Source organism: Pelophylax lessonae (assembly GCF_965119305.1).
Source record: "Pelophylax lessonae genome assembly, chromosome: 8".
NCBI lineage: Eukaryota > Metazoa > Chordata > Amphibia > Anura > Ranidae > Pelophylax > Pelophylax lessonae.
This window is the reverse complement of record NC_138775.1, coordinates 70,788,312-70,812,999: the sequence shown is the minus strand read 5'-3', so window position 1 is coordinate 70,812,999 and position 24,688 is coordinate 70,788,312. Positions and strand designations below refer to the sequence as shown.

The following is a 24,688-nucleotide window of genomic DNA, read 5'->3' as shown; positions in this document are numbered from 1 at the left end:
TGCCCCCAATAAACTGCAGAGTGCCACAGCAATGCCCCCAATACATTGCAGAGTGCCACAGCAATGCCCCCAATACATTGCAGAGTGCCACAGCAATGCCCCCAATACATTGCAGAGTGCCACAGCAATGCCCCCAATACATTGCAGAGTGCCACAGCATTGCCCCCAATAAACTGCAGAGTGCCACAGCAATGCCCCCAATAAACTGCAGAGTGCCACAGCATTGCCCCCAATAAACTGCAGAGTGCCACAGCATTGCCCCCAATAAACTGCAGAGTGCCACAGCATTGCCCCCAATAAACTGCAGAGTGCCACAGCATTGCCCCCAATAAACTGCAGAGTGCCACAGCATTGCCCCCAATAAACTGCAGAGTGCCACAGCATTGCCCCCAATAAACTGCAGAGTGCCACAGCATTGCCCCCAATAAACTGCAGAGTGCCACAGCATTGCCCCCAATAAACTGCAGAGTGCCACAGCATTGCCCCCAATAAACTGCAGAGTGCCACAGCATTGCCCCCAATAAAATGCAGAGTGCCACAGCAATGCCCCCAATAAAATGCAGAGTGCCACAGCAATGCCCCCAATAAATTGCAGAGTGCCACAGCATTGCCCCCAATAAATTGCAGAGTGCCACAGCATTGCCCCCAATAAATTGCAGAGTGCCACAGCAATGCCCCCAATAAATTGCAGAGTGCCACAGCAATGCCCCCAATAAACTGCAGAGTGCCACAGCATTGCCCCCAATAAACTGCAGAGTGCCACAGCATTGCCCCCAATAAACTGCAGAGTGCCACAGCATTGCCCCCAATAAACTGCAGAGTGCCACAGCATTGCCCCCAATAAACTGCAGAGTGCCACAGCATTGCCCCCAATAAAATGCAGAGTGCCACAGCATTGCCCCCAATAAAATGCAGAGTGCCACAGCATTGCCCCCAATAAAATGCAGAGTGCCACAGCATTGCCCCCAATAAAATGCAGAGTGCCACAGCAATGCCCCCAATAAAATGCAGAGTGCCACAGCAATGCCCCCAATAAAATGCAGAGTGCCACAGCAATGCCCCCAATAAAATGCAGAGTGCCACAGCAATGCCCCCAATAAAATGCAGAGTGCCACAGCAATGCCCCCAATAAAATGCAGAGTGCCACAGCAATGCCCCCAATAAAATGCAGAGTGCCACAGCAATGCCCCCAATAAAATGCAGAGTGCCACAGCAATGCCCCCAATAAAATGCAGAGTGCCACAGCAATGCCCCCAATAAAATGCAGAGTGCCACAGCAATGCCCCCAATAAAATGCAGAGTGCCACAGCAATGCCCCCAATAAAATGCAGAGTGCCACAGCAATGCCCCCAATAAACTGCAGAGTGCCACAGCAATGCCCCCCCGCGACCCCGTGCACTTACCTCACGGACGGTCACGGCACTCTGTCTTCAGTCCCCGGCTTCCAGCTTCCCGCGTCTCCATCCTCCCGAGTCCCGGCGCCTCCTCCTCGGCCAATGGCATGAAGTTGGCCTTTCGGCCAATCAGGAAGCGGGAGGACCCGCTCCCTGATTGGCCAGGAGGAGGATCCGTATGACAATAGCGAATTTTCATTCGCTATTGTCACACGATGGGCGTGCTCTCGGGGTGCACGCTCTGCTCCCTGGCCGCTCCGTCTGCGGCTGCGCCGTCTAACTAGGTGCTTGCGCGGGACGTAATTTCCACTGCGCGACCGCGCACGCGCGCACCTTAAAGGGAACACTGCCCACAACAATGGGGGCGCCCTAGCCAAGCTGCAGCTCCATGTGTCCATTCAGACACGGAGCTGCGGCCCGGCCCCACCCCCTCTCTCTCCTGATTGGCTAACTGACTTTGACAGTAACTGGAGCCAATGGTGCCGCTGCTGTGTCTCAGCCAATCAGGGGGGAGAGTCCTTGATGGTCAAGGGACTTGTGGACATCGCTGGATAGAGATGGGGCTCAGGTAAGTATTAGGGGGGCTGCCGCACATATAAGGCTTTTAATTCTAATGCATAGAATGCATTAAGATAAAAAAAAACTTTTCTGCCTTTACAACCACTTTAATGAAAAACAAAGCTTAATGCACTTGTGCAGAAGAAATCAAATGATACTTAACAGGTCTACTTATCTATGTTTTCACCCAAGAGTCACACTGTCCTGATTTATATCCAAATAGAAAAATGTACATATCTTGGATGAAATGGATCCCTTAATGTATTAAAATGGCTTGATATTAAAATATGGTTTGATATATTTTAGTTGAGTTTTATAAATCCATGAACTCATCTGGTGGTACAAAAATGTATCATGTACCATGGTTCTCCTTTTCTTTCATGTGCAGCTTTTGTCCCCTTACCCTAAGGCCCCTTTCACACAAGCTTTCCGATCAGGTCTGCCTGTCGACCTGATCGGATACTCCATGCACCTCTATGGAGCAGCGGATGTCAGCGGTGACATCTCCGCTGACACCCGCTGCTATCCCATCCGATCCTGTCCGTGAAATCCAGAAGGATGGAAACCCTATTTTTCATCTGTCTAAAGGATAGGATCGGATGAAAATGGACAGGTGGCCAGTTTTCATCCAATCTTCCATAGAGGAGAGCGGGGATCTGACAGCTTTGTCTCTGCAAAGTAAGTGGAGACCGAACTGTCATTCGCCTGCTTAGCGGGGATCCGCGGATCGATCCCCGCTGAGCAAAACGGAGTCCGCTGGGCGTAAAGCCCATGTGAAAGAACCCTAGGACAATTACTGAGATAATTTTAATGAGCCAAATCTTTATTTCCACCTTGGATATACAGTATTCAAGGGCCTGATCCACCCAAAAGTAGGTAAAATCTTATATGCAGGGCTTTTATTCAGCTGGAATGCAGGGGAACGCAGTTCCAGCACTGAATGTATGTAATGGCAAGGGGTGCTGAGGTGTGCTGAATGGTCCTTGGATGCTGGCTGCTGGGCAATCTATTAGTTCCTGAAGAAGATCTGCATAGTGGTCTATTATTACTGTGGAGGTCTATTATTGCTGGAGTGGGAGTGATTTTATGTTGCTGGGGGGGGGTCAGTTGTTGCTGGAAGAGATCTACTATTAGGAGGGGTCCAATGTAGCTGGCTGCTGGGGGATATATTGTTGCTGGGGGCATATATTTTTCTGTGGCTGTCTATTGCTGCTAGGGAGGTCTATTGTTGCTAAAGGGGAATCTATTGTTGCTGGCTGAGCTTATGCTACTGGGGTGGTCAAATGTTGCTGGAAGTGATCTACTGTTGAGGGAGGGGGCCTATTTTTAGCTGCTGGAGAGTATAATGATACTGGGCTGGTTGCTGGGATTTATGGTTGTTTTGGTCCATTGTTGCTGAGGGAATGTATTTTTGCTTAGAATGGTCTATTGCTGCTGGCTGAGATCTACTTGACTGCTTTTTTTGTTGTTGTTATTAACGAATTCCATACAAATTACTTATCACCACAAAATGATACTGGTTTCTGTATTCTCTAAGAGGGGAGATACTGGGAGGTGGATAGGGGTGGAACTAAGGGATGGTGCTCGGAGGTGGGTAGGGGGCATAGACAGGAAGTGACTCAGAAGGGGGAGGGGAGTTCCTGCACCTATTCTCTGAGAAAAAAGCCCTGCTTATATGTCTTAGGTATCCAACACTGGGATCTCCTCGCCATATTTCCTGACTCTACTCCTGGTCACCTGGGAATCAGATGTGTTTTCATCCATCTTTGTGTGTTTCTATAATGTATAGTATATAATATACTTCTTACTATGAATAAAATATAATATAACGTATATAACAAATACAGCAGGGAAAATTGGAACCCCTCATTCTGACCATAGCAGATGTGCAAACTTGGGAACTTGGGCTCTAATCAGTAGAGTCCAAGAGACAGAAAAACATCTCAGTTGGTTTAAAGAGTCTCTGTCCTAAAGAGGAAGTAAAGCCTCCTCTGCAACTTTTACCTATAGGTAAGCCTATGATAAGGCTTACCTATAGGTACTGTAAATATCTCCTAAACATGTACTGTTAGGAGATATTTACCTTACATGCAGCCAGTGACATCACTGGCGCATGCGCTCTGAAGGAATGGCCGCTGGTGCCGTTCCTTCAGAGCCCCGTGCCGTGACCGTCGGCTCCCGTGCGCGTGCGCGGGAGTGACGTCACCGCGGCTCCGGCCAATCAGATGGCCGGATGCCGCGATCCCGGAAGACGGGTCACCCGTCATAGAGGTAAGGGGGCGGCACGGCGGGGGCTCTTTCTAAGGTAGGTATTTCATAATGAGCTAGTATGCGATGCATGAAAAAAAAAAAAAAATTTGGGTTTACAACCTCTTTAACTCAAAAAATGCAAGTACAAACACAGAAAAATCAAACTGAGACACATTGCAAGTCCCAAAAAAATGGTGGAAAGGAAAAATGCTGCAAGTAAGCATTTAAAATGTAAATGCTTATTTGCAGTATTTTCCTTTCCACCATTTTTTTTTTGACTTGCAGTGTGCCTGGGAATTTGATAGGAAATTTGACTACTTAAAGGCTAAGTTTATCTTTAAAAAAATAAATGCATCTATTTTTCCAGACAAAAAAAATGTGCTTTTATTATGTTTTCTGATGAGCATGCAGAGGATTACACCCGTGATCAGTAAATCGCAAGTGCAATGTAAGGCTCCAGTAGACACTGCCTCCAGCTTCTCCACCCATACCTCCAAAGGGCAGACTGATACAAAGCTGTAGAGAGTGTCAATAAACTATGAAGGGTGCTCATTAGCACCCTCACAGTTCATTGAGGACTACAAGCTGTCTGCTGCAGTGGCAGACCGGACTTGTACTTCATTCTCTCAAAGATCTGTGTCAATGAATAACGTGGCTGTGTGGGTGGAGCCCCTCCCAGTCACGCTGGTTTTAGAAAGTGACAGCGGGTGCGGGGAGGGGATTCCTCTCCTACTGTCATGTGGCGTAGGGGGGTGCAGGTAGACTGTGAGCACGTTAGACATGACACCCTAAGCATGTTGAACTTATTCTTTAATACTACTACCAATAATAATAATAATTTAATAATAATACTAATAATAATACTTTATTGTCATTGTATTAAAAACCAAGCACAAAATCTCCAAGAGTCCAATCCAAATCCCTAGTACAGCCCCCTCCCCCTTGCACGTCATAGGCCTTTTCCTTTACCTCTGAGCGTCTAATGCTGGCCATACACTAGCCGAAAGATTGTTCAAAAATCTGTCATTTGGTCCGATCGTTCATTTTTTTATCCAGTCAATGGCACAAATAGAAAATTGTTTTTAACTTTTCAGAGCCGAAAAATCGAAGGAACAGTTTTGAAAATCCGCCGACCGAACGGTAAACGAACGATAAATTGAAAGGTTAATGTGTTTCTCGGCCGACCTGTTTGCACTAGGCATATGTGACAAACTGAATGAAAAACGGATTCATTTATGTCCATTGAACGATTTATCCTTCAAAATTCGGTCATTACATGATGGCACGATCGTCTGCTCTCACGGCCGATTTTTCGTTTTTCGCAAATGAGTTTGCCCGATATTTTGGCTAGTGCATGGCCAGCTGAAGTGCTGTGTATGCTGGCCCAGCTCTTTTGACCCTCCCTACACCACCTTACATAACCTTGTATGTAGCTCCTGAGGGAGGAGTGAAGGGGAATACTATAGAGCAGGGATCTTCAAACTACGGCCCTCCAGCTGTTGCGGAACTACACGTTCCATGAGGCATTGTAAAACTCTGACATTTACAGACGTGAGTAGGCATGATGGGAATTGTAGCTCCTGAACAACTGAATGTCCGTAGCTTGGAGGCCTCTGCTATAGAGGATCAATTGAGTAACAGCTGTGAGTCTGCTGGGGTTGCTGCTTTCACATCCAAAATGGTGGCACCCAGCAGCAGTCTCAGGTCTTTGGATGTCTGCACAAGTGAGGCTTTTACAATAATGGGCCTAAAATAGGTAAATGCACTTATAATCTTACAGCAAGATTGTTGTTAAAATAATTGGTCTAGTAGAAGGCTCTCTCCAACTCCCATCACCTGTCAAAAGATGACATACGATTTTTGGACTTACTGGCTTCTGAATACATATTGATTTGATTTTTTTTTTAACTTTAAAGTTTTCACTGTAAATGACGTCCTCCATCCCTTTTTAACGTCTATTTTGGATCTAGCCTTCTTTTCATTAGTAATAAATCATTGTTGTGTTGGGGAACCTAGAGAGTATTTGGATTACAATTTGAATTACAATACTAAACAAGGTTTATTCCTACAGACATACACAGTTCTGCAAATCCAATGAACTGTATGTGAATGAAATGTGCCTCTCTCATGCCAAGTCTCCTATCTCTGTGTTCCAGGGCATACCTGAACGAGGCCGACGAAACCTGAATATGAACCATTATGCCAATAAGAAGAGTGCTGCAGAAAGCATGCTGGATATTGCTCTGCTGATGGCCAATGCATCGCAACTGAAAGCTGTCATTGAAGAAGGACCCTCTTTTGCATACTATGTACCCCTCATTGTCCTGATCTCCATATCTTTCATCTTCCAGGTTGTGGTGGGAATCCTGCTCATATTCATTGGTTTGTATTTTTTTATCTTTGTAATTACATAGTTACATAGTACGCGCGGTTGAATAAAGACAATAGTCCATCCAGTTCAACCTGTGTAGGTGTGTGTGACTGTAATCATCTAACATAGCCCTCAATCTCCTGATCCTTGAGATGTAAGTCTAAGAGTCTTTTGAAAGTCACCATACTACCCGCAGAAACCACCTCTTGTGGTAGACAATTCCACAATCTTGTAGCCCTAACAGTAAAGAACCCCCCACGTTGCCTGAGGTTAAAACGCTTCTCCTCTAATCGCATTGTATGTCCTCGAGTCCTCATGCAATTCCTTCGAATGAACAGCTTTTCTTCTAAGCTGAGATCCCCATTAAGATATTTATAAATTGCTATCATGTCCCCTCTCAGACGTCTTTTCTCCAGGGAAAATAAATCGAGCGATTGCAGCCGCTCTTCATAGGTAAGGTCCTCCAACCCCCTAATCAATTTAGTTGCCCTTCTCTGGACTTTCTCCAGCTCCAACACATCCCTCCTGAGGACTGGCGACCAGAACTGGACAGAATACTCCAGATGCGGTCGGACCAGAGTTTTATAAAGTGGAAGGATTATAGTCTTATCTCTGGAATACATCCCTTTCTTTATGCATGCTAATATTCTGTTGGCTTTGGAAGCTGCCGCTTGGCATTGCATGCTGTTGCCTAATCTATCATCAACTAAGACTCCCAAATCTTTCTCCATTTTTGATTCCCCCAAGGGTTCCCCTCCTAACGTGTATTGTGTTTTTATGTTTTTGGTCCCCAAGTGCAAAACCTTACACTTCTCCACATTAAACCTCATTTGCCATGTCGTTGCCCACTCCGTAATTTTGTCCAGGTCATTCTGTAGGATATCTGCTTCATGCTGTGCAGTTATTGCCCTGGCCAATTTTGTGTCATCTGCAAAAACTGATAACGAACTACTGATCCCTTCCTCAATGCTGTTTATGAATAAATTGAACAAGGTTGGTCCCAGGACTGAGCCCTGGGGCACCCCGCTTACTACCTCAGACCAGTCTGAGTATGCGCTGTTTATTACTACCCTTTGGACACGGCCTTTTAGCCAATTCCGTATCCAAGAGCAAACCCTGCTGTCGATACCTGCAGACCTTATTTTATAAATTAAGCGCTTGTGGGGAACTGTATCAAACGCCTTAGCGAAATCCAAGTACACCACATCCACTGGTCTCCCCCTATCTAGCTCACAGCTCACTTCCTCGTAGAATGCTAAGAGATTGGTTTGACAAGAACGCCCATTTGTAAACCCGTGCTGGTTACTACTGATGATGTTGTTGTCTTTAGCATACTCTACGATATAGTCCCTTATCATCCCCTCCAAAAGTTTACATATTATTGATGTCAGACTGACAGGCCTATAATTTCCCGGGATATGTCTCTGGCCCTTTTTGAATATCGGAATCACGTTAGCCTTCCTCCAATCCCCTGGTACATCTCCTGTCCTAATACTGTCAGCAAAGATCAGGAACAGTGGTCTAGATATAACCATACTGAGTTCCTTGAGCACTCTCGGATGTACGCCATCCGGGCCTGGTGCTTTGTTTGTGTTAAGTTTATCCAGTCTTTCCCTGATTTCCCCCTCTGTTAGCCATAGTGGCAAGTCCTGTGTATTACTACTAACCATACAGTCATGGTCAGTGTACCCTTCCTTTTCCTGCGTAAAGACTGACGAGAAAAAAGAATTCAGCACGGTTGCTTTTTCAGTGTCCTCTGTAACCATCCTCCCATCATCGTTAATTATGTGTGCAATATGCTCTGCCCTAGTTTTTTTGCTGTTGATATATTTAAAGAATTTCTTTGGGTTTTTTTTACTATCCTCCGCTATTTGTCTCTCAAAGTTGATTTTAGCCATCTTGATTTCGTGTTTACACTTCTTATTTTCCTCCTTGTATTGCTGGAAGGCCGATACTGTGCCCTCTGATTTATATTTCTTGAAGGCCAATTTTTTTCCCCTAATAAGTTTTTTAACGCTACGGTTTAGCCAGCCAGGTTTGGCTTTGTCTCTTCTAAATTTATTCCCCATAGGAATGCACTGCAAGATGCCTTTGCTTAATATTGTTCTAAAGCATTCCCATTTTTCCTCTGTGGTCAGTGATCCCAGGGTTTGGTCCCAGTTTACCCTTTCCATCAATGAGTACAATTTTGGAAAGTCTGCCCTTCTGAAGTTTAGGGTTCTTATGTTCCCCACTTGCCTTTTTATATTGTTATTTATACTAAATGTGATCATCCTGTGATCGCTAGAGCCCAGGTTGTCCTGGACTCCTACCTCCGAGATTATGTCTGGGTCATTAGTGATCAATAGATCCAGGATAGCATTCTCTCTAGTAGGGGAATCCACCAACTGCGACATGTAGTTATCCTGTAAGGTTTCCGTGAATAGCCGGGCCTTATGCGAGTGTGCAGTCCCCTCTTCCCAGTCAATGTCGGGATAATTGAAGTCCCCCAATATGATGACTGATCCTAGTTTTGCCGCTTTACCTATTAGTGCTAAAAATTCCAGCTCTACCTCCTCCCCTTGGTTAGGTGGCCTATAGCAAACCCCCACAACTACTTTTCCCTTATCTTCTTCCCTATCGAGTTCAACCCACACAGATTCTAAATCCATGCTCATCCCATCCGTAATGTCACTCCTTTCTAGCACCTTTATATTGTTCTTGACATAGAGACATACCCCTCCCCCTCTTTTACCAACCCTGTCCTTCCGGTACACCGAATACCCTTGGATATTGGCCAGCCAGTCATGTGAGGGGTCGAACCAAGTCTCCGCTATTCCCACAAGGTCTATGTCTTCCTCATGTACTAACATTTCCAACTCATCCATCTTATTAGCTAGGCTCCTGGCATTAGCATATACCCCTCTTAGTTTTACGGAAGTTAAACGTGATTGGCGGTTTTGTTTATTTCTGTTTGGTCTGCTGTTCTCCCGCACAGACCCGCCAATTGATGTTGTTGACCTACTGTCGCTGTTGACCCTACAACTGCCTTCAGTCCTCTGCTCCCTCCTGACTGATTCTACTTCTGAGCCCTCCCCCCCGTCTCCTAGTTTAAAAGCCCCTCCAACTCGGTGGCCATCTTTCTCCCCAAAAGAGCTGTACCGTCCCCATTAAGGTGCAGCCCATCCTTACTAAAGAGCCGGTAGCCGACTGAGAAGTCAGCCCAGTTCTCCAGGAACCCAAACCCCTCCTTCCTACACCAATTCCTCAGCCACTTGTTAACTTCCCTAAGCTCCTTCTGCCTCTCCTGTGTGGCTCGAGGTACAGGCAGTATTTCAGAGAAAACCACCTTGGAGGTCCTTTTCCTCAATCTATTACCTAAGTCCCTGAAATCGTTCTTAAGGATCCTCCACCTACCTTTAACTTTGTCATTAGTGCCCACATGCACCATGACCGCTGGGTCATCCCCAGCCCCGCCCAACAATCTGTCTGCCAGATCTGCGATGTGCCGAACTCGGGCGCCCGGTAAACAACAAACTGTTCGGTTCACGAGATCTTTTTTACAGATTTCCCTCTCTGTCCTCTTGATAATTGAGTCCCCAACTACCACAACCTGTCTAACCTTTCCTGCGTTACGGCCCCCCTTCTTCCTGGAGCCGTCCCTCCCCTGGCAGCTGGGGGAGGGCGCATGCTCCAGCTCTGCCACCCCTGAGTTGATATCCCCCTCAACCTGCAACTCAGCAAACATGTTAGGGTGTACCAACTCAGGACTGGCCTCCCTGACTCTCCTCCCCCTAACATTCCTAACAGTCACCCAGCTGCGTACCTCTGCTGCTTGCGTCTCCTCTATTCCTTCCTCCTCTATGCTGACCCCTGCCAGCGCCTGCTGGGTAATGTCCAAGCTCCTTTTCAGGTTGTAGATGCCACGCAGTCTTGTCACTGTGTTCTCTAGATCCACGATGTGGGCTTCCAGAGCAACAAGTCGCTCACATCTTGCACAGCAGTATTCGTCCTCGATTGTTTCATCAAGGAACGCATACATGCCGCAAGAAGTGCACTGAGTGGCATCCCCAATCCTGTCGGACATTATTACCCACTACTCTATGGGGATAATATTAACGACCTGCTCTTCCTTACCTACACTACCTCTAACTTCCCTGGTACAAAACCTGGGGTACCCACCAGTCGCTAATACCCTCACCAGTCACTAGATACTCACCAGTCGCAAGGATCCTCACCAGTCGCAAGATACTCACCAGTCGCAAGATACTCACCAGTCGCAAGGATACTCACCAGTCGCAAGGATACTCACCAGTCGCAAGGACACTCACCAGTCGCAAAGATACTCACCAGTCGCAAGGATACTTACCAGTCGCAAGGATACTTACCAGGTACTCAGTTGCAGAGACAGTCACACAGCAGTCAGTCGCAGTACAGACAAACAGCTATTGATTTCTTACAGAGTACAGTCACACAGCTTTCCCCCTGTTTGCAGCTGCTGCTCTACTCACAGCTGCTGACACACACACACACACACACACACACACACACACTGGGACGGATGTCTCCTCCTCCTCACTGGGCACGGACGGTCCTCCTCCTCTTCTTCCAGGCACTAAGGAAGGCGGGTTCTGACCTCCGCCGCCGCCGCTCTCTGCCTCGGCTCCCGTCCTCCACCTCCGCTCAGTTGGTTTGTTTTATCCTGTGGCAGGATAGAGGCAGGTCAAAGATGGCCTCTGTTCATGTTTCCAAGCTTCTTGGGACTTCCTAGGTGTAAGACTAGCATGCCTGCAAACAGGGCTTGACACATTTGCTTTGAATCTAGGAACCAGCTAAAAAAGTGAGGAGCCAGTTTGTGAGCAGCAATATGTAACATATGTATCTCAATTAACGTTTTCATGCGTAGGCACACTAATGCATGGGTTTACATTTGCGTGTGTGTATATGTGGGGGTGGGATGGCCTCAAATTTTCTTTTTTGTGTGTGGGGGTTATTTTATGTGCATGGGTGTACCTTTTAATTTTACAATTTTTTATTTTTTTTTTATCACATGAGGACAAAAAGTCACCTATGTGAGGATTTTTTGGTGACAGGTCCCTGCATATATCTCCCCTGTGCTCCACTGAATGTAATGCGATGCAGATCCCACTGCATTACATTCTTTCCTGGCCATACTGCCTGGGGAAGCTGTCATCGGGGACCTGGAAGTGATGTCCTACATGTCGTGTCCGGGTCAGGAATAAGATGGGAAGGAGATCAGACCCTGCGGTACCCGCTATGCCAGTTTTTTGCCAAAAACTCCAACTTGCCGAGAACTCCAACCACGTCACTTCCGGTGACTGTACAGCAGGAATAATTGGAGATTTGGACCACTTGGTGTTTTCACAGAACAGGCAGCAGCGAATATACTCCTGTACACGCTATAATGAGTGGACATTTTTAGTCCAACCGCTAGTAACCAACAAAATGGCCACCTCCAAGGCGGCGACAACTAGCAGGCGGACTAACAATGTGCACTCATTATAGCGTGTACCGGAGTGTATAGGTTGCCGGTGTTTGGTGACAGACCCAAATCTTCAAATATTCAAATATTCCAGTGACGTGGTTGGAGATTTTGGCAGGTTGGAGTTTTCGGCAGAACACTAGTCCTGGGCCTGCAGATGGGCAAGCAAAGCCTGGGCGGGATACATACGGGGAAGGGGCACTTTACCCGCATATGTGAAAGCAATGCTTCCACCTGACGTGAGTCCGGCTGCTTGCCCACAGCATGGCTAAGGCCTCTTACACACAATACTCATGCTTCAGCATCTCCTTTTTCTGCCGTAAATTTGTCTTATTGAAATGCACACATTTTCGCGCATATGCGTTCGCGCAAATTTGCGTCTTTTTGTGCAAAAGTATTCTTGCATTTTTGTAAAATATGCAAATGAGATTTTTTTAGAACTGCATGTCCTGGCGTCGGGCGATACTAATTGTGCATCCCTGCAACAGGGAATGGGCTAACAAAAGCCCAGGCGCCAGAACACAATTTCTAGTCGCTATGGTGCCCGGACACCTGGCATTTGTCGAGCAAATGCAGTAGTTGGTGTTAGTTACTGCTGTATGTCCCTGATGCTCAGTGAAAGTTTACAGAGCCCCGTGAACTTTCCCACAACCAAAAGACAAAGCAAAATATGCAGACAGAAGGGAGGAAGCAACTGTGGCTTTGTTACTATGGCAGAGTTACTTCCTTTTCAGCAGACTGGCTGCCTCTACAGTTTAATTGATTTCACTTGTTCTACTAGCAAACCATTGGGTGCCTCTTTGTTTGAATAGCTGTCTTTACAAGCCTACTGAACTCTTGTTTGTAGATTGATGCTCATGAGGCTTTGGGAAGATACCAATTTAAATAATCTATATATCTATGTGTGTGCGTACTTTGAGTCCTGTTTGTTTAAAGCCAGTGGTCTATATGACAGCTGAGAAATAAACTGCCGGGATGGTGGAAAACCCAACTGTTATGTTGGTTTTCTACTGACAGAGCTGTCATGTGTTTAAACATTTGCAGTGTACTGTTAAGTTTGAAGTTCAAGTGTAAACTGCTTTATCATTGTAAATAAAGATTCCAAGGAGGAGAACTGTTAGAGAAGAAGAACAGATCGTAACCCAGCAGTTCGCCTAGTTTTTATCTGGCCTTCCCTTTTTCTTCCTCTTTATATACACAAACACATTATGGGGGAGATTTACTAAAACTGGAGCACTCAGAATCTGGTGCAGTTGTGCATGGTAGCCAATCATCTTCTGACTTCAGCTTGTTCAATTAAACTTTGACAATAAAACCTGGAAGCTGATTGGTTTTTATACATAGCTGCACCAGTTTTTTCACACTCCGGTTTCAGGGAATTTGCCCCTATATATTGTATGGGGGGGGGGGGGGGCAGGCTCCACGGGGATTGGCAGTGGTAAACCATGTACAAGACGTGGACACCCAGGAATAGTCCTTGCAGGTTTGCCCTGCACTTTTATTCAGTAAGGCAGCAAACAAACACAGTTTAAATGCAGGAGGGATTTACACAGCAAGTCCGTAGCATAAAACTATCTCCACTTTCGTAGGAAAAAAATAGCAAAGAAAGAAAAAATAATATAGCGTATACAATTACGGCACAAGTCGTATTGTAATTTATTGTTCTCACAAATGACCTTTCCTTTTCAATTTGCGGCTGTTGTAATTTTCTGAAAATGCAATGCAATATGGCTACCTGGAGCTGTTCTGTACACAGAATGTGTACTGACCACACCCCCAGAAACATAATTTCCTGCTTGTGTGATTGGCTTACCAATTTTCCCAGAAGTCTGCACTAAGATACAAGTCAGATTTCTGGCATCCCCTGCAACAAAAATGTGATTTTTGGTGAGATACGCCCAATAGGAACACGTCTAAAGGGATGCAGGCCCAGCAGATTTCCTCACTAATGCTCTGCAGCTGCACAGTTGATTGATAATTATGAAACCACTCCCATTAGACCCACACAGCACAGATGAACTGATTTCTTCAGAATAACAAAAGGTAGGAATCTGCAACAAAGGTTTGTTATAATCCTTGTAATGTACAGAGATCACCCAGAGGGGAATGTTTCTTTCTCAACAAATTTGGAGTTATGCTTAAACTCCGGGCGGTTCCAGAATAACATGGTTATTGGGTTCTAATGGGTTCCTGGAAAAAATGCTTGTACATTTTTAGTGTACTGTCAGCAGTCAGCCTTCTGCCACAGCCACGAGAGATAGAGAGAGGGAGAGGGAGAGGGAGAGAGAGAGAGAACTAGGCATTGGTCAGCTCACATACACTGACTTACCAAAAGTATTGGGACACCTGCCTTTACATGCACATAATCTAAGGAATCGTACAGTCAGAAGGTTATTCATGCATTAAGATAAAAAAGCCTTCTGTGTGCAGCAGCCCCTCTAATACTTATCTGAGCCCCCTCTCTATCCAGCGATGTCCACGAGTGCCTCAGCCGCCTGGGACTCTCTCTCCTGATTGGCTGAGACACAGGAGCAGTGCCATTGGCTCCAGCTGCTATCATTCAAACCCAGTTAGCCAATCATAAGGGGGGCTGACCTCAAACCGCAGCTCCGTGTCTGAATGGATACAGGGAGCTGTGGCCCATAGCAAGCTGGGACCCGAGAAGAGGACTGCACAGAGGAGGTAAGTATAATATGTTTTATATTTTAATAGAAAATAAAACAAGACTTTACAATCACTTTAATGCATCCCAGTCTTAGTCTGTAGGGTTAAATATTGAGTTTGCCCACCCTTCGCAGCTATAACAGTTTCAACTCTTCTGGGAAGGCTGTCCATAATGTTAACCCCTTGCCGACTGCCGCACGACTATTTACTGCGGCAGTCTGGCTCTCCTGGGCAAACCGACGTAGGGCTACGTCGCTCGCCCAGGAGCCTCTAGGGGGCGAGCGCGTACCGCTGGAGCCGCGCTCCCGCCCCCGCTCATTCCCACTCATACCCACGCGAGTGACCGGCGGCTCCGATGTCCGCCGGTCACTCGCGATCTCCTGCTGGAGAGGGAGAAAGGCAGACGGCTGATGTAAACAAAGCCGCCTGTCATTCTCCCTGGTGTAACTGCAGAGACTACACGATCCTGCTATGTAGGATCGTATGTCTCTGTTGTTACATGACAAGCCACTCCCCTTTACAGTTAGAATCACGCCCCTAGGGACACACTTAACCCCTTGATCACTAATAAAGTTAAGCCCTTCCCTGCCAGTGTAATTTTTACAGTAACAGTGCATATGTATAGCACTGATTACTGTAGTAATGTCACTGGTACCCCCAAAAGTGTCAAAAATGTTAGTCAGGGGTCCGATCTGTCCGCCGCAATGTTGCAGTCCCGCAAAAAAAATCGCAGATCGCCGCCATTACTAGTTTAAAAAAAAACAATAAAAATGACAGAAATCTTTCCCTTAGTAAACGCAATAACTTTTGCGCAAACCAATCAAAATACGCTTATTGCGATTTTTTTTTTTACCAAAAATATGTAGCAGAAAACAAATTGGCCTAAAATGTTAAAAAGGTTTGATTTTTTTCAATTTTTTGGGGGGAATTTCATATAAAAAAAAATTAAAAAATATTATTTTTTCAAAATTTGCGCTCTTTTTTTGTTTATAGCGCAAAAAATAAAAATGGCACAGGTAATTAAATACCACCAAAAGAAAGCTCTGTTTGTGGGAAATAAAAGGACGTCAATTTCATTTGGGTACAGCGTCGCACAACCGCGCAATTGTCTGTTAAAGTCATGCAGTGCTGAATCTCAAAATAGGCCCTGGTCTTTGAGCAGGAAAATCCTCCGGGGCTTAAGTGGTTAAGAAGTGTGTCTATGGGAATGTTTGCCCATTCTTCCAGAAGCGCATTTGTGAGGTCAGGCACTGATGTTGGAAGAGAAGGCCTGGCTTGCAGTCTCCACTCTAGTTCATCCCAAAGGTGTTCTATTGGGTTGAGGTCAGGACTCTGTGCAGGCCAGTGAAGTTCCTTCACACCAAACTCGCTCATACATGTCTTAAGGGACCTTGCTTTGTGCACTGATCCAAATCATTTGGTGGAGGGGGGGGGGGGGTTATGGTGTGGGGTTGTTTTTCAGGGGTTGGGCTTGGCCCCTTAGTTCCAATGGAGGGAACCTTTAATGTGTCAGCACACCAAGACATTTTGGACAATTTCATGCTCCCAACTTTATGGGAACAGTTTGGGGACGGTCCCTTCCTGTTCCAACATGACTGCACAGCAGTGCACAAAGTAAGGTCCATAAAGACATGATTGAGTGAGTTTGGGTGGAGGAACTTGACTGGCATGTGCAAATACACTTTGGGGTCACAAAACCTTACTTACATCCTATTTCAAGGTAAAACGTGAAGATTTCATCCAGCTCCCAGGGCAATTCCTGTTTTAGTTATGGGACAGGAAGTGAAGGGAAATTTCCTCAATTGGACACCGATGGAAAAAATAAATCTTACAGGGGTGCTGACCCTCGCTTACTCTATCCAAAATGAAAAAAAAGTTTGTTATTTAGTTCTACTTAAAATATGCAGTATTTATATTCCAGCTTCAGAAATGGACTGGGAATCTGCTATTGTATGTCTAGGTGGCGTGTGAAGTGTACTTGCTTAGTTAAAATAAGTTCCCGATGGTAATATGAGAAGTTTTATTATTAATGAAGTGAAAGGAGAGGCTCGAAGCTTGGATGGCAGCTGTTTCTAGCTGTGACACCGTGTACAAGGTTTGTAAATCTAGAGTGTCACACATGAATGGCTCAGAGGAGACACGTTTACCGCCCAGCAGAGTGATGTTATTTTTCTGTATTTTACTAGAAGTAACCATAACCCTGAATAACCCTCAGTCCGCCTCACTCAGACCTGGCAGAAAGATTTAGTGATGTTGGCAGCTGATACAGATGTAGATTTTCCAGATCACGTCAGAAAGGAAAACTCAAAGGAACTCGGCCATCTTGCTCATACAGGGCAAGGTGTCTGTGTCTCTGGCAATGGCTTTCATCGTCCTCTGTGTATTTACCTTTTCCTGCTCACCCACTGCAGCTTTTTGCCCTGCGTTGGTGCTTAGATCCCCTGTGCCAGCAACCTGGGGGAGCAGTATTGTCACTCCCCTGGTCATGTACTCAGGCCTAGTGATTTGTTGCTAGCTCTCGGCACTGTTGCATGGAAGCAGCTTACCTGCTCTTTCAGCAGGTTAGTATCCCAGAGACACTGTCAGTTTGGTAAGCCTATCAATGTAATCTAGACATAGATGCTAGACCAACAGCATTCATTCATTCATTATTCATTGCTCAGCATGGGAAGATACCATTCAGGTCCAATATGGCTGACATGTTTCAAGGAGTAACCCCTCTTCGTCAGAGCCAAAATCAGATACCACATTTTTTGGCTCTGATGAAGAGGGGTTACCCCTTGAAACTAGTCAGCCATATTGGACCTGGATGGTATCTTCCCATGCTGATGACTGAATGAATGCTGTGGATCTGGCATCTATGTCTTTAAATTAATTGATGGGCTTACTAAACTTATTTGTTTGTGAGTATAAGAGGTTTGGTATAAAAGGTGTATTACCACTTGCCGACTACCTCCATAGAAGATACTGATTGGCCCATTTGACATATTCCTGAAGAAGCGTTAGAGCGTGAAACATGTAGAATCCAGTGTCAAACTTCAAATTTACCTCACCGATGTTGGTTACCCATAATTACTTACTATTTCCCTCCTGCGGGTTAGGGGTGCACTGTTTAGGGTGCTTGGGGGGTTTGTTTTCCAGCATCGGATTGAACTGTGGGCTTTAAGGTTTTATATATACTGGAGAGGATTTTACTGCCACTAATGTTACATTTTTTACTAAGCATAAAAAAATGTATATTTTTTAAACAAATTACTGGTGTTAACTTTGCTATGCAATTAAAGTCCATCTTTCTACTTTTTACCTTATGTCATTACTTTGATGTTAAATAGCGGTGTTGTTGCAGCAGCTAGCTGCCATAACCCCAATATCATTTTTTACTGTGGGCCATTCAGCATCGGATAAAAGTGGTCCCGGGGGCGGACCTAATTTCCGAGCTTACCAGAGCCATCAGTAAACCCGGAAGTGATCCGATGCGGCCGTTCCCTGGGCAGGAAGTTGAGTGAGAGCAAGATGGCCCCCACTCTTCTCTATGCCCTTGGAGGACCGGAGTGACTTGGAGGACCGGAGCCTAAACAAATGATTTTTTTTTTAAAGTCAATACGTCAAAACATACGACATTACCCTTTACAGGTAAATGAGAGATCTGGGGTCTTTTTGACTGCAGATCTCTAAATAAAGAGGGCCTGTCATGCTTATTTCTATTACAAGGGGTGTTTACATTCCTTGTAATAGGAATAAAAGTGATAAAAAAAATAAAAGGACAGTGTAAAAAAAAAAAAGTAAAGCGCCTCCCCCGTTCTCACGCGCAGAAGCGAACGCATACATAAGTTACGCCCGCATATGTAAATAGTGTTCAAACAACACGCGAGGTAATAATTCTAGCATATGACCTCCTCTGTAACTCTAAACAGGTATCCTGTAAAAAACCGTTAATGTTGCCTGTGGAGATTTTTAGGTTCCGTCGTTTTTTGCTATTCCACGAGCGTACGCAATTTTAAAGCATGACATGTTCGGTATCAGAGTAACATAATCGTTCACATTATAGAAAAAAATTGGGGTAACTATTGTATTTTTTTATTAATTTTTTTAATTCATTAAAGTGTATTTTTTCCCCAAAAAACTGCACAAATAACAGTGTGGCATAAAATATTGCAACGATCGCCATTTTATTTTCTATGGTCGCTGCAATAAAAAAATATATAATGTTTTGGGGCTCTAAATCATTTTCTAGCAAAAAATACTAGTTTAAACTTGTAAACAAAATGTTTCCAAAAATGCCTGGTCCGCCTCTTTTTGTTGTTTTTCAGTGCTATGCATAAAGGAGCATCCTCAGTCCTTGGAGGGCAGCAAAGCGTGGTGGCATGCTATAGCCTAAAATTGGGACAGTAGGAAATTACCTGGTTAATTAGACACTACACTTGAGCGCAGAAGATTGCTTTTATTCTACACTGTCAGTTTTTTCTGCATGGGCAAGGGCAAAGGGCATCTTTTAAAGGCCAACCGGGCAACTAAAAAACTATCCTTTGCAGTGGGACTGCGCCTGCACTGCATGTGTTAATTGCTCATTTTGGTCCAGGAGATATAAAAAAATATGAAAAAAAATATATATACTTACTGATTCCCCGCTCCTTTCTGCAGCTAGACCGATCTCCGCAGCTTCTTCTCCCCCAAATTTCACGATTTACATCACTTCCCAATTTTTATTCTGTCGTACTAGAATATTTCATACTTTAGTAACCTATTTGTTTTTGATATAGAGACTAGCATGCAAAAAAAAAAAGCAAACGATCAATCATCCAATAATCGTCGTGTGTACCAGGCTTAAATCATTACATGATCATCATATAAACAAATCTAGTCTATGCAGGGAGCCTTTAGTAGATCTCGACACGTTTCGCAAGTGCTTATGGCTTCTTCAGGAGACAAACAATATAATTTAATGTGCATATGGCATCACATCCAGAGAGCAGCCCAAATAGAATCCAAATATGAATATATAATTACTTAAGAGTAGTATCCAAGAATTGAAGTAATACTGGAAGTGTTGCAAATGGCCAATTGGAGCCTCTCAGCAAGGAAGCCCAAAACCTTACATCGGCTTGATAAAACCGCCAACCATGGAAGAACAGGTTCTCCACTTGAAATAAGATAACACACTGCAATCACATTAGTCCACAACCAAAAACAATCCGTCCACCTCTAGAGATGAGCCACAGCATAAATGGCAATGCTCCAGACAGCATGGAACATTTTATGGAATATTTCATACTGGTTACACAATTTTTGTTTTTTTTCTTGGGAGGTTATTGGTGCACAGATAAAATCCCCTCTTTTCCGATGTTGGTAAGATATATACCTAACCTAAAAGGTCGTGAGACTAATTTGTATGTTGTGATTAATTTGATTCCTATAGGGATGCCATGATCTTTGAGTATGTAAATAAAACCCCTTGAAGATATGTTATTCATGACTGTGTGCTTATTTTATCTTTGCAGTAAAATACGATCTCAATAACCCTGCCAGACACGCCTTGTTGGATAAGCTGGAAAACGCTGCTACTGGACTTGTCTTCATTATTGTTATCGTTAACATATTAGTCACAGCGTTCGGTGTACAGAACACAGCAGCTCCTTCAAAAGTATAGAGTCCAACGTGATGAGAGGTAAATGACATATAATGTCGAGTCATAGGATACAAGATGATAAAAGTGTTCTGGGGAGGATAGAGGTTGGCTTTTCTCTGTTATGACTCCTTGGAAATATCTTAAAGGCCGGGTTCACACATGTGCGGTGCGAATTTCAGGTCTGTTTTCACTGCGAATTTCCAAAGTAGCTGTTCAGCGGTTCAGCTGCAATTTAGATATGGCTCAGATGCAAAGTTTAGGAGCGGGCGGCCACCAGCGTCCTTAACAATAGCTGGGCCGCGTCATTAACAACCGATGACTCATCAGTTCCCCGCTGACAGCTAAATGTAAACAAATGAATTGCCGGCAAAATCATTTGAGAAAAAAAACAGCTTGGGCCTCCCTCCGACCCCAATCCATACCAAGCCCTTTGGTTCTGCTATGGATTTTGAGGCGGAACCTCACGCCAACATTTAAAAAAATGAAACTGGTGTGGGGTCCCCCCAAATCCATACAGACCCCTAGGTCTGGAAAGGACTTTGAGGGGAACCCCATGCCTGCAGACCCCCACAACCACCGGCCAGGGTTGTGTCAAAGAGGCCCTTGTCCTCATCAACATGGCCCCCCAAACCATACTGGGCCCACATGCCCCCAACATGGGGGAGGCCCATGTTGATGAGGACAAGGGCCTCTTTTGCACAACCCTGGCCGGTGGTTGTGGGGGTCTGCCGGGCGCTCATTCGTCCCCATCCACCCCTTCCTGGCCTGCCAGGTTGCATGCTCAGATATGGCTCTGGTATGGATTTTGGAGGAGACCCCCACGTTACTTTTTTTTTTTTTTTCTTGCGTGGGGTTTCCCTCAAAATTCATATTGGGAGGGGGGCCCATGCATATTTTTTTCTCAATTTGTGTTCAAAACAGATGATGTACGATTCAGAAGCATTCCTATAGAAGTGAATGAGCCTGGAATTCACACCTGAACCGCATCGCAGTGCTCAGAAAACGCACAGGATTCTTTTTCAACCCCATATATGTGAACAGCTTCAATTGAGATCAATGTAATTTCACATGTCATGCAAGTCGGATGCGGTTCAAAATGCATCTAATTCGCCTATATGTGAATCAGGCCTGAAGGATAAAGCTTTTTGGCATAAGGCCTCTTGCACAGGACATTTGCCCATCTCTCCTGGACGCCTTTCCTCCTGGCAATGGTGTTAGGGCAGAAAAAAATGCTAAACACTTGTAAATGCGTGTAAACGCTTTTAGGTATAATTTACTCCCATTAAAATGAAATAATGCTCAAGCACTAAACATTTCTAGCGTTAAAACGAGTTTAAGATGCCTTTTCGTGTATTTAGGCGCGTCAGACATTTTTTCTGCCAAAATTCTGCTGCTCCTTGGCACGCTGGCAGTGTTTTTTTTTTTTTTTTTTTCTGCCTTTAAATACCTATATGTGCATGGACACCTAGGCTAATATGCAGAGGCATTTAGAGGCAGAAAAAAGAACCCCCCCCCCATTTTCCTAACAGCAGCATTATGTCCAGTGTGCATGGGGCCTAATAGTACAATGAATTTTATCAGATACTAAACTTTATAAATATGTGTAACGTGTATCTACAAATTACCACGAAAATGTAATATATTGTCACTTACCAATGGTAGCTGCTTTAGTTTTACTTTTTTTTTTGGCAGTGATTCTGCCAATAACACCCTTCCCATCTTAGGATGACAATTCTCACCCTTCTGTATCTGGTCAACAGAAACAAGATAGGGCACAGGAATACTGTCCTTCTCCTATTCTCTGTGATATAAAGGGGCCACGCGTATGTAGTCCTCAGAGGTAGCTAAAACGAATGTAACTTTTAACAGTCAGCATAGGCAGAGAGAGATTTCTGGCAGGATCATGTATTTTTTTTTTAATTTAAATCAAACAGAGCAAAATGGAGCCGAATAAGAGAAGTTTATTGTTATGGTTTGTATACACCTTTCTTTTTCAAATGTTTTATTTAAAAATGAACATACATGCCTCTTGGTAAAGCATATTATTGCAGGGTTTATATACACTTTAGCTATAGCTTAGAAAGAAGGACCTTGCAGTGTGAACAGCATATGATTCACAAAAACAATATATGACTGCAGAAGTTAAATCTGACAGTTCCTCTAAGTGGGCTCGTCATGGAGTCATACCAAAAAAACCTGGCACCTAACTTTTTTAGCTGGCTTCTAGATGCAAAGCAAATTTGCCAAGCCCTGGGCTAGGAGCATGCCCCGATGTTGTCAGGCACAAGCACATTGGGGCCATACAAACTGCTGAGTACCGTTTTGAGTTGCTGCAATGAAATTTCAGTAAAATGGACCAACCTGCTGCATCATTTTTTCACTTTGATTTTTTGGTCTTTGAATTCAGCCCTCTGTAGGTTGATCATTTTCATTTCCATCAAACGATGTTTCATCCTTTCGTTCCTAACACATTACCCAGTCCATATCAGTATAGATTTCCAACATGAGATTTTCCTCCATTGAGATCTAATGTGTTTTCAAAGTGTTCCTTTCATTTTTTTAAATAATGTTTAATATTTGGGGGTTCTAAGTAGTTTTCTAGCAAAAAAAAAATGTTTTTAACATGTAGAACATGTAGAAGAGGGATGTCAGAATGGGCCCGGACTGGAAGTGGTTAAAAAACAGATCTAAAAGCTGGTTATTTTCCAGATAAAAAAGGCTTCCCTACTTAGAGAGTCCAAGCACCATTTTCAGTCCTCATCAAGTGCCACCAACACAGTTTGGTACTATAGTTGGTTCCTTTGTGCCATTCAACACGGTTTTTCTATGACCAAAGTTTAGTCTTAGTGCCCATTCACACTACCGCGACTTGTCAGGCGACTGGTCAGCCTGATAAGTCGCGGTCCATGCAGTGCTACGGGAACCGTTCTAATAGGAGCGACTCAAGTCAAAGTAGTTCCTGTACTACTTCGGGGCGACATCGGAGCGACTTGCATTGACATTCATTATATGAAGTCCGTGCAAGTCGCGGTGCACGCAACTTCACAGTTCGCCCCTGAAGTCGTGCCGAGGTAGTGTGAACCGGCACTTAGTCAGCACTGTCCATATGGACCCCTAATGTCCATTTGGAGGAGATATACCCTTTGAGGAACCTTATTTTGTTGTTTTTCGGATAAGCAAGGATTTGTCTAGACTGGTTACATCTTGTTTTCTTTTTCTTTTCAGTTTGGAAACTAAAGCCACAGGATTATCCCAAAGTACGCACTGTCCTCAGAGTGAGGCCACACTTAAATTTGCTTGGAATAATATATGGACCATTTAGCCAAATATACTGCCCTCCTGGATTTTTCAGGTTCTTTTGGATCTGGCATGCAGACAGAAGAGGGATCTAAATTCCTGGTAACACACAGCTGGAGTAAGTTCAGTTTAGATAGATCCACTTTTTTGTAAGGTTGTCAACCAGTACCTTGACGCTCCATCACGCAGAAGAACCTAATGCTGGATATTTCAGTTCTGTCCATGGAACCAAATGGAACATTACTTATGTAGCAATCATTTTGGTCAATTTATAAGCAAACGTCTTCCACAATCACTGGGCATTTTAAACCTCAGACTTGGAGCATGATCACTCTTTTAAATGCTGCATGAACCCTGTATGTATCCCATTCTATGGTCCTGATGGGAGAACAATGAAATCTGCAATATATCATCATATTATGTTTTCTGATATTCTTACTATTTGTAAAGCATGATATAAATGTATCATCTACCAACGTTTAACTGCTTTTGGTTTAGCAAAAACCATTTTTCTAATTTCGGTAGCGTATGATCTAAAGGTCCCAATCATTTCATATGTTGACATACTGATCCAGTATGGAAATCGTATTTTATTCAATGTTACTGTGGAATTATGTCACAGTAAAGTACTTCAAATAATAAACTAGACTAAGGGCTATATACCTGTAATGGGAGGGGATGTCCACCATAAAGTGTAATAAGCCAACATTTTGAAAAGTGTGTTGATGTTTTCGAGGACTGCCTGTTGGGTGGAAAGCGAGCTGAGATCTAACGGTTGTATAGAGAGTTATTAGAATGGATCTCCACCCAACCCCTCCCGTTTATTTTTTTTACCTGCGCTTACTGGGAGGTGGGATCTGCACATTTTGGATACTTACCCATCCAGCGGATTAAGCGTTGTCCCGCTGGGATCCTCTCATGCCCTGGCACCGGTCAGACCTGTACCACCATTTTGTTTTTTACTTCATCCAGAGGTCCCCAGACTCTTCCAGGTTAAGCAGATGGGCCTCCCAATGATGCGCCACTAGGCCCCCCCCATCGTGTTG

General features: G+C 44.4%; 1 protein-coding gene across 1 annotated transcript in view; it reads left to right on the top strand.

Annotated features, from left to right (window-relative positions):
- NINJ1 (ninjurin 1) overlaps positions 1-24,455 on the top strand; it is a 100,207-nt gene extending 75,752 nt beyond the window's left edge. Inside the window, exons 2-4 of the mRNA XM_082266528.1 lie at positions 6,359-6,584; positions 20,218-20,384; positions 23,571-24,455. Of these exons, the coding sequence (XP_082122654.1) occupies positions 6,359-6,584; positions 20,218-20,366 (375 nt within the window). The 3' untranslated portion in view covers positions 20,367-20,384; positions 23,571-24,455. The remainder of the gene's footprint in view (positions 1-6,358; positions 6,585-20,217; positions 20,385-23,570) is intronic.
- The last annotated feature ends 233 nt before the right edge of the window (positions 24,456-24,688 follow it).